Here is a 10,472-nt window from a genome sequence, read left to right on the forward strand (position 1 = left end):
AACAAGCCTGGCACCAGACAAAACCCACCTGGCTCTCCTCCCATGCACCTGCTCCCCAAGGTGTGGGGAGAGGGACGTCACTGAACTCTGGTTCTGGTGGCTCTGTGGAAGGGCTGAGTGCTGTGTAAGTGCTGAATCACCCCTGAGGGTTTATTTAAACCCGGAGGAGTGGATGGGGCATTGACTAGAGCAGGTCCCACTCCTCCCGCTTGCGTCACGGCTCGGCACCGGCTGTGCAAACAGAGCCGGGGGCCAGCCCGGGCAGGGATGGGGCTGGGACAGGGCCCAGAGCAGTTCCTGGGTTCCTCTGCATCCCTCCTTCTAGGAATGGGCAAACCCTGCCTTGCCCATTCATTGCCTGAGCATCCCTGTGCCTGCAGGGACAGGAGTTGCTGCAGCTGTGGATCACTGGAGGATGGGGGGATCCCCACCTTTGGGTGCACCCACAGCAGCACCAGCACAGGGCCAGACCCCCCTGACTTGCTGCTGGAGTAAAAGGGGGTTCATGCCCCAAACCCAAGCCAGAATTATCTGCAGAGTTATGAGTGCTTACATCACCTGGCACGGGCAGGAGAATCACCCTGGCTGAGGGCAATGGCCATCCCTGCTCTCCCTGCCTCTGTTTCTCTGACAGAAAACAAAGGCAGCATTATTGCCACTCTGCAAGGTAGGAGAGGTCACCTCTGTCAAAGGCTCAAAGCCCCTAGATGGAAAGGGCCATTAGCCTGGCAAAGATCAAAGCGAATTTCCCGGCATGCTTGGGTAGCCCAGGATCTGTTTCATTTCCTAGGTACTGTACGAGCAGAAAACTCCATCCAGCTGCTCCCCTGCCTTTGTCATCAGAGACCAAGAAAAATCAATTCTCAAAGTAATTAAGAAGCAGTTGAAAATGCACCGTATGGCTCGGCACAGTGCCATGTAACACCTGCAGGAGGCTTTTGCCAGGACAGGTAACTGAACCCCAGGGAGCATCCTTGGGGGAAAGACCCCCTTGGAGGTGCATCAGAGCCAAGGGGTCACTCAGTGGCATGGGGGTGGCGTGAGTGAGGCCAGAGAGCTGAGACAGGCAGAAAAAAACCCAGGGAGAATCAGCTTTTTCTCTTCCCCTTCTGTTTTTAGCTGGAGGAAATATCCCCTGAAACTGATGCCAAGGCTGGCTGGAGGGGAGGGCTGCTCCGCCATTCTCTGTCTCTGCAGGGAAGCTCCAGCACAGGATTTAGCTTACACCTGTCCTGTTTCTGGGGAAGAAGTGCACTCCAGAGATGCCCAGGGCAGGGCTGAGCTGGGAGCCCGGCATGGCCGCAGGCTCTGGCTGTGCCGGGGTAATCGCTCTGTGCTGCAGAATGACCTTGGGCTGAAAACAATTCCACGCTCTGGCCTCAAAGGCTGTTGCTACCAAGGTCAACCAAAACAGCCCTGGCAGCACGTTTAAGCAGTGGGGGAAGGGAGGGCTTTGCTCTGCTCTGGCCGGGCCAGCACAGCCCAGGGAGGGTGAGAGGGTGGCAGGGCTGTGGGGCACCAGGATGGGGCTGGGCACAGGGTGCCAGCCTGGGCATCAGCTGATGGATGCTGCTCATGAGGCTGGGAATGACACCTTGGCCTCCTGCTGCCTGTGTGAGCTGGGGAACCATGGGGCCAGGGTCAGGATCTGGGAATGCTGGCAGGGATCAGCTCAGGGATATGCAATGAAAGGGCTGGGGAAGGCATGGGGGCACAGAGAGACAAGGCTGGAGAAACAGGTGGAGAAAAATCTTCAACCCCTCCAGCAAAGTCCACTTATCAGGGACAGCAGGCTGTAAACCAGGCACGTGTGCCCTGCCAGCACCTTGGCTACCTGGGCAGGGCTGGGCCCTTTCAACAGCCTCAGCAAACCCTGGCACAGATTGTTTGTCTGTGCCTTGAAAACGGAAAATGGGGGATTGATACAGTTTTGCAGCATGATACAATGTGATGATTTTCATTCCTGGTGAATGGGAGGGATGCTCGATGCATTGTTAGCCCTTCTGTGCGGATGCAGCAGATCGGGGAGAACACCCTTGCGCATGGAGGGCTGTGAAGGGAAAGGCTGTCTCTCTGGAAAAGGACTGATAGATCAGAGAGAGCTCAAGGATCAATACAAAGGAGCAGAAACCTCGGGGAGGGGTGTATGGGAGTGGAGAATGATGCTTAAAGGGGGAGAGTCGAGTCTGCAGCTTGTCAGGGATGAGCTGGCATCAGGGATGCAACGCAGCGAGCCAGGAAAATGTCAGGGGCTGTTTTGCTTCAGGTTTAATGCTGAATATGTTCCCATAAAGGGAGAGGTGGGGACTGCACTGAGGCCCCCAAACATCCCCAAAGGGAGTGAAGGGCCTGGGGCTCCTGCTTAGATTTTACCTCCTGCAAATTCCTGTTACAGCTGATGCTGCAAGGAGAAAATTGAAAGAGGAAGGTGCTGAGATGGCCCCTGTGCCTGTGAAACAGGGGATGTGGTCAGCACCTTTCCTTCTTCCCCTTGGGGAGCGGGAAGGGAAGGGAAAGGCAGTGCTTCAAAAAACATCCATGATTTTAGTGCGAGGGTGATTCAAAGAGATTGTGATGGTTTCAGAAGTTTCTACCTCTCTTCTCATTGTCACAACAGCAGGAGGGAGAGAAGGGAGGTCTGAGCACATGACAGAGTGAGAGATGGAAGAGCTGGCACTGAAGGGAATGTGCAGAAATCCAAGCTAAAACTCCAAGTCCAAAAATTCCCAGGAATATTTCTCCCTCTTTGACCCTCCTCTCCCCAAAACCATGGTAGGTGCCATCCCTGCATGGGCACAAGGCTGTTGCAGTAGGGGAGCAGAGAGGGAAAGCAGAGCTCACACATTGTCCCACAAGTGCAGCAATGCAAGCCCAGCCATATCAGCTGGTGAAGGGCAGGAGGATCCTCCCTCAGATAGTTTTGTCCAGAGTCGGTGTGAGCCAGGCACCAAGGACAAGCAGGGAGAGATGAAGCAAAACATGGGAACTTGGGAGCTTGTGATGTCTGCCCCAAGGTAACATGACAGCCAGGGAGCTTTTTGCTTGGTTCCCCTTTCTTTCCTCTCAGCTCTTGCAACATCCCAGAAGAGATGGGAAGAGAGCCCCAGCCACGGGCAGGGAGGTGGCCTGGCCCCTCACTCAGTGGTGAATATGGTGACTGGCTGGTGGCTTTGCTGTCAAGGTGTCTTCAGCCTGGGAGGAAGTGGTGGCACCCAGCCATGTGCTGGAGGCCACATCCTGCCATCCCACCGAGGCCAGACCTCGCTGCCCCTGAAGCCAGGAGACACGAGGCCGTGCTGCTGCCCTCCGAATGCTGGCAGATTGATTGCCTTCTGATTCAGTCCAATAATCAAGAGTAATTGCCTGGCAGTTCCCTCCCTGCCTAATGGGCTGTCTCCCATCGTGGCTCCCCGGCCTGGCTCCACCCAGCCTGCTCACAGAGATGCAGCAGAGCACAGCATCCCCCACAACTCATGCATGCCCCATCCATGTGCCCAATACCCCCACAAACCCTGGTGGCCTCTCCACCTGGCCCTGACCTGATATTCTCCATCCCAAACCCAGTGTTGGGCTTTTCCTGCTTTATCAGCACATTGGTGGACCACGCTTCCCAGCTGCGAGGGCCATCAGCTCTACCCATGCCTTGTGGCTCCCCTTATTTGACGTATAATCTTCTAATTAATAATCAGCCTTTTCAAAGTGGAATGCAAACATTAATTAATTCCCCATGAGGCAGGTAATTAACAGCCATGACTCCCATTTTACTGCCAGGGAATCTGCAAGAGAGAGATCTTGCACGATCCACATCGAGGCGACAGAGGAATGACCAGGCAAAGGCAGCTCTGCTCCAGCCTGGCCCTGCAGGAACCCGAGGCTGGGTCCCCTTCCACTGAGGGCTTCCTGGGGGGACTCTCCTGGGCTATCTCTTCTTTATCACTCTGGCCGTCTCCACATGGAGGGGATGGCACAATCCCAAAGTGGCCTGGCAGGACACCATGGCCACCTCTGCCATGGCCCTGGGGTGGCCCAGAAAATCCCACAGGTCTCCTGTCCCTCTGTACCACCCCCTCCAAAGCACCCACCTGGGTGCAGCTGTGGTGCTGAATTTTGGGGACCTTCACCAGGACAAGGCACCCCTTGGGGAAGGGGATGCCATCCAAAGGGAGTTTCTCTTGTATTCCCATCCCTGCCTGGTGTCCCATTGCCTCCCATCCCCCCAGGTAATTGCAAATCTCCATCTCAACAAGCTTTTGCAGGTTCCTCCTGCTGCTCTCCTCCTTTGTTCATCCCACAGCAGGAGTAATGAAGGGGGGCGAATAATGCCTGGGTCCCCTTCAGTGAGACCCATATGGGCAGTGTGGGGAGGGAGCCTCATCCTCAGTGTGATTTCTGCAGCTCCCTGATGACAAAGAGCTTGCTGGTGTGGCCTGCAAGACCTTGACTGCAGGCCTGGCTCCTGCCTCTATGATGCTGGACAAGGGGTACTCCATTTTTGAGCCTTCTTTTCCCCCCGAGATTTTTTTTTTAACCTGTCACTACAGTTTTCAAACGGCTGAGATTACACACCCAAGGTCCCCACGCTCAAGTCTCTGTGCTTCCAGCCGGCAACAGATTGCGAGTGGCTGCTGCTACTTTACTTACAGGACTGCTTAATTAACTTGATTAATCAGCCCGTGTTCGCACAACACTCTGGAGACGCAGAGCCCTCTGGTTGCTGCTGCCTGCTGCTCTGCGGCCGCTGCCCTCCCCTTTATTCCCGACCACTGTCGGATGGTCACAGGCAAGAAGGGAATCCCAGAAAGGCAGCCTGGGCTGGAGCAGCCACGTCTCCTACTCCAGCAAGGTTTGGAGCAGAGAATAGAAACAAATATTGCTCAAATCTGACCAAACCACTGCTCCCGTGGTGTGCCCTGCCAGCACGGGGCAGGAAGGAGAGCAGGGACCAGGCTCCCCTGTTTGACTCGATGCCTGAGCCAGCGGAGCGTTCCCGTCTCCCCGGTTCCGCTGCCACCGTAGACACACGGGCTTTAACAGTGCCCGGTGGCGCCGGCGGCGTTCCCGGTTGCCCGGGCGGGTCCAAGGGCCGAGGGCCTGGTGGCGGCCGGCAGGAGCCTGTCGCCGCCGCTTGCTGACATCAGCAGTGAACTTGGCCCCGCGTCCCGCTGCTCCCGCTCCCGGCCGGGGTCACCGGTGCCCGCCCGGCCCAGGGGTGCAGGTGACGGGCGCTCCACGTGCCCGCGCCGGGCAGCGCCACGGGCGGGCCGAGCAGCACCCCCGGGACCCCGCACCGCGCCCGCGTACCCCCTTCCCTCAGGGGGCTGCATCCGCCCGGCTCCCACAGACAGGGGGGGCGAGCGGGCCGGGACCCCCACCCGCGGGGCTTTGTGTAAGGGCTGGCGTTGGGGTGCTGCACGGGGACAGCGCGGAGCGCGGCGGGCACGGGCAGGGCCCGGTCCCCGGAGCAGCGCAGGGACCGGGGGGCCGCGCCCCCGCCTCAGCCCCGCTCGCTTCCCCCCCACCCCAATATTTTCCCCCCTGTCGGGGCGGCAGGGCGGGGCGAGGCCTAGGGGGCGTGGTCAGGCGTGGCCAATCGGAGCGGCGCACTCCGAAAGTTTCCTTTTATGGCGAGGCGGCGGCGGCGGCGGCCCGATATAAAGCGCGCGCGGGCGGCGGGCGGGAGCCGCCGCGAGCTCTGCCTGCCCTCACCGTGCGCGCGCCCCGCTCCCGCCGCCGCCTCGCGCCCGCCCCGGCTCCGACCGCGCCAACTCCCCAAAGGTGAGAGCGGCACCGCGACAACGGGGGATAGGACAGTAATAATATTAACGAGAATAGTAACGAGCCGGTGTTGTTAAGGATCTCGGTGTGATCGGGGTTGTTGGGACACGGCGCGCCCTTTGTGCGCTGGCGGGGTGGCGGCCCAGTAGCGCGCTGCCGCGTTGTCAGGGAAAGAGACGCACCTCGCGGTTTAAGGTTGGTTTCGGGGGTGATGCTTGCGGAGGGGGGTAGCGCCCCTGCCACCCGTGGGGCTAATCCGCCCCGTAAGAGGATTGCTGGTGCGGACGGGGGGAGCGGGTGGCTCGGCGAGGCTGCTGTGTCCCGGGAGCGGCGGCGCGGAAGGCGGGCGCGGGGCTTTGTCTGTTCCGCGGAGCCGCCCGTGCCGGGGTCGGGGCCCGGGGGCGTTGTCCCCCGTGAGGAGGGGCGCGGCGCCCCCGCCTCGCACATAGGAATAATCGTGGTGGCTGTTGCTTGCGGGGAGGGGGCGGCGCCCCTACACGGGGCGAGGCTTTGGATGGGAACAATGCGGGGTTGCGGGGCGCAGGGGGGACCCCCCGTGTGCCCGGAGCGCAGGTGCAGGCGCGCTGCCCGCTCCGACTACACTTCCCAGGCTGCCCGTGCGGGGCGGCACATGTGCGGCAGCTGCTGCCGCCCCTCCGCCACCGGATTACACCGGAGCCGCCGGCGCTGAGCCTGGGCGGGCGGCAGTTGCATAAGACGCTGGCTGTAATCCCGCCCGTGGTGCTGCCGGTCGATGGGGCAGAGCCCCGGTCACGCTTGACTAGTGAACTGGGCGTGGTGGCCAGCGCTTGTCGTTGTAGAGGCTGGCTGAGGCTTTGGGGGCTGTGCAGAGGGGGCGAATCCCGCTGGCTGTGCCTGGCACACGGCGGGCACCGGGCGTTACCCCCTAGGCTGGGCGGGCGCGCCAAGCCGCGCTGACTGGCGCATGGCGGGGCTCTGAGGAGAGCACCGGGCGTGACCGGCGGGGCCGTGCGGAGGTGTTGAGCCCCGGCGGCCGGCTCAAGGTGGGGCACCGGGCGTGACCGGCGGGGCTGTGCGGAGGCATCGAGCCCCGCTGGGCGGGACGCGGCGGGGCGCTGGGGTGTGGCGGCCACGCCCGCCCGCTCCGGGGAGTGGCCGCCGCCGCCGTCCCCCCGACAGCCGGTGGCGGGCGAGGCGCGGCGCGCTCCATCCATTGCCTTTTATGGTAATAATGCGAGAGGGCGCAGGGACTTCCTTTGTCCCAAATCCGCGCAGTGCCGAAATCTGGGAGGCGTCGCCCCCTCTAGCGGGCGCCGGGCGAAGCGGAGCGGCGCCGGCAGGAAGGAAATGGGTGGGGAAGGCCTGGGCGGCATCGCCTGCGCTTCCCGCCATCGCCTCCCCTGCCCGCCTGCCGCCGCGGGACGGGGCTCGCCGTGTCAGCGGGGATGCTCATGTCTCCTTCTCTCCTCTCCTCCCGCAGCCAGCCATGGATGACGATATTGCCGCGCTTGTTGTTGACAATGGTTCCGGTATGTGCAAGGCCGGTTTCGCCGGGGACGATGCCCCCCGTGCTGTCTTCCCATCCATCGTGGGTCGCCCCAGACATCAGGTAGGTGGCTGGTTGTGCTTATTGTCTAACAAAAGAGAGGAGTTTAGGTGGCAAGAAGCACTTTTATTTAGCTTTGTACCTTGAGAGGTCTGTGCACTGCAGCACAGCTGGTGGGGAATCCAGCCTCCTGCAGAGCTTTTGTGCAGTGTGTGTGTCACAGCAGCTGACTGGATGCCTTTCCTGATATGTGACAGCAGAGGGATAATAATTGGAGACTCAGCTTTAAATGAAGGGAGTTATCCACTCTTCAGCTGTACTTACCACATGGTCTTTGTTCTGCAGGGTGTGATGGTTGGTATGGGTCAGAAAGACAGCTACGTTGGTGATGAAGCCCAGAGCAAAAGAGGTATCCTGACTCTGAAGTACCCCATTGAACACGGTATTGTCACCAACTGGGATGACATGGAGAAGATCTGGCATCACACTTTCTACAACGAGCTGAGAGTAGCCCCTGAGGAGCACCCTGTGCTGCTCACAGAGGCTCCCCTGAACCCCAAAGCCAACAGAGAGAAGATGACACAGGTGTGTAGAAGTTGTGGCTTGGAGCTACAGCAGATAATTGCTGCAGGCCAGCTCTCCTCTTCCATGTTGTCCTCTCTTCTCCTTCACCACTGTTCTCCCTTTTTGCCATCTTTACAGGGTTTTCCTTTCCTGACCTGAGTCTCCTCTTTGCTGGACCTTGACAGGTTTTGTTTGCTCTTCTAAGCTGGCTTTCTCTGAGACTGAACTAGCAACTTGTCTAACTGCTGTTTCTGCCTAGGCACACTAATCCATTTACAGCCCCTGAGTGACTCTACTGTAGATTACTTGGCATTTGTTTGTTCCTTGCTGTGATATGTGGATGGGTCTGTAGCAGTGGTGTCCCTGCCCAGGCTCTGACCTGGCAGGTGTGGGTGGAGACCAAGTGAGATAAGCATGGACTTTCAGGGGAAGTGTAGAGATGCCTCTTATCTAAGGGCAAAAGTAAAGACCATTTGCATGGACTTGGTGTGGGTGTGTAGGAAGAACCCTGTGTTTTGCTGTTGACTCAACCCTTCCTTTTCTCTCCCTAGATTATGTTTGAGACCTTCAACACCCCAGCCATGTATGTAGCCATCCAGGCTGTGCTGTCCCTGTATGCCTCTGGTCGCACCACTGGTATCGTGATGGACTCTGGTGATGGTGTTACCCACACTGTGCCCATCTACGAAGGCTATGCCCTCCCCCATGCCATCCTCCGTCTGGATCTGGCTGGCCGTGACCTGACGGACTACCTCATGAAGATCCTGACAGAGAGAGGCTACAGCTTCACCACCACGGCCGAGAGGGAAATCGTGCGTGACATTAAGGAGAAGCTGTGCTATGTCGCCCTGGATTTCGAGCAGGAGATGGCCACAGCTGCTTCTAGCTCTTCCCTGGAGAAGAGCTATGAACTCCCCGATGGCCAGGTCATCACCATTGGCAATGAGAGGTTCAGGTGCCCTGAGGCCCTGTTCCAGCCATCTTTCCTGGGTAAGTCAAGCTTTTCTAGGACACTCTGTTGCCCCTTAATGTTCCTTCTGTGAAGGGTGACCTGGTGACCATGACAGTGATGTACCATGTTTTATTTCTGTATCTGTAGCAAGGCTTGTGCTGCCCACCAGTCAGTCTCACACAGCTTAAAGCTGTTTGAAGGACTTGGGTCAGTAGAGCCTGAGGTTGAGTCTGTCCCAGCCATGGCTCTGTAGTTCCTTCCTGCTGGTGTCTTGGTTGCCTGTAGTATCCTCTTAAGCTTCCTTGACTTTGTCTGAGCCCTTGTTGACTTGCAACTTCTGTTTCCTCACAGGTATGGAGTCCTGTGGTATCCATGAAACTACCTTCAACTCCATCATGAAGTGTGATGTGGATATCCGTAAGGACCTGTATGCCAACACAGTGCTGTCTGGTGGTACCACAATGTACCCTGGCATTGCTGACAGGATGCAGAAGGAGATCACAGCCCTGGCACCCAGCACAATGAAAATCAAGGTAGGGTGGAGTTGGGGGAACATCTCACCACCACTGTTGGGCTGAAATACGCAACATTAGTGGAGGGTGGAATGCTGGAGTTGTGCTCCAAAATACACAAACCATGTCTGTCTGGTAGTGCCTTAATGGCCTTGGGCTGAACAGGGTGGCACCCACCCAACTGCGTGAATAATGGGATTAGAGTAAAGACTGACTGCAGAGGAGGGAGGTGGGTGTGTGAGAGGTTGTGTCTTGATCCTGTTTGGACTCCATGGTATCTTGGCCAAGGTTAGATAAGGGAATTAGGCAGCTCCATCTTGCAGGGCTGTGCGTGGGCTGTGAGCGTAGTTTGATGCTGTGTCTGACTGGTTCCTCCTCTTCCCTGCAGATCATTGCCCCACCTGAGCGCAAATACTCTGTCTGGATCGGGGGCTCCATCCTGGCCTCCCTGTCCACCTTCCAGCAGATGTGGATCAGCAAGCAGGAGTACGATGAATCCGGACCCTCCATTGTCCACCGCAAATGCTTCTAAACCGGACTGTTTCCAACACCCACACCCTTGTGATGAAACGAAACCCATAAATGCGCATAAAACAAGACGAGATTGGCATGGCTTTATTTGTTTTTTTTTTGGCGCTTGACTCAGGATTAAAAAACTGGAACGGTGAAGGTGTCAGCAGCAGTCTTAAAATGAAACATGTCGGAGCGAACGCCCCCAAAGTTCTACAATGCATCTGAGGACTTTGATTGTACATTTTTTTTTTTTGGTTTTTTTAATAGTCATTCCAAATATTATAATGCATTGTTACAGGAAGTTACTCGCCTCTGTGAAGGCAAAGCCCAGCTCGGAGGGAGTCCACCAGTTACAGCTGGTGTTAGGTTATAATTGCTTGTCTGTAAATTATGTAACCCGACAAGTGTCTTTTTGTATCTTTCCGCCTTAAACACAAAATACACTTGATCCTTTTTCTCTTCGATTTGTCAAGCAAGCAGCCTGTGTTCCCCAGTGATAGATGTGAATGAAGGCTTTACAGTCCCCCCACAGGGTCTAGAAGTGATGCCAGTATGTGGGGGAGGGAGGGGCTACCTGTACACTGACTTAAGACCAGTTGAAATAAAAGTGCACACCATAGAGGCTTGA

At 57.6% G+C, this 10,472-nt stretch overlaps 1 protein-coding gene across 1 annotated transcript; it reads left to right on the plus strand.

Annotated features, from left to right (window-relative positions):
* The first annotated feature begins 5,684 nt into the window (after positions 1–5,684).
* ACTB (actin beta) lies at positions 5,685–10,472 on the plus strand. Its single transcript, XM_059484035.1, has 6 exons — positions 5,685–5,775; positions 7,238–7,366; positions 7,649–7,888; positions 8,419–8,857; positions 9,171–9,352; positions 9,720–10,472. The coding sequence occupies exons 2-6, from the start codon at positions 7,244–7,246 to the stop codon at positions 9,861–9,863; spliced, it is 1,128 nt and encodes a 375-aa protein (XP_059340018.1). The 5' UTR covers positions 5,685–5,775; positions 7,238–7,243; the 3' UTR covers positions 9,864–10,472.

The sequence above is a fragment of the Ammospiza nelsoni genome, chromosome 17, assembly GCF_027579445.1.
Source record: "Ammospiza nelsoni isolate bAmmNel1 chromosome 17, bAmmNel1.pri, whole genome shotgun sequence".
NCBI lineage: Eukaryota > Metazoa > Chordata > Aves > Passeriformes > Passerellidae > Ammospiza > Ammospiza nelsoni.

Coding starts and splice junctions, on each gene's coding strand:
- ACTB (XM_059484035.1), top strand. CDS start 7,244: ATGGATGACGATATTGCCGCGCTTGTTGTTGACAATGGTTCCGGTATG. Junction 7,889..8,418: donor ACAGAGAGAAGATGACACAG/GTGTGTAGAAGT, acceptor TTCTCTCCCTAG/ATTATGTTTGAGACCTTCAA. Junction 9,353..9,719: donor CCAGCACAATGAAAATCAAG/GTAGGGTGGAGT, acceptor TCTTCCCTGCAG/ATCATTGCCCCACCTGAGCG.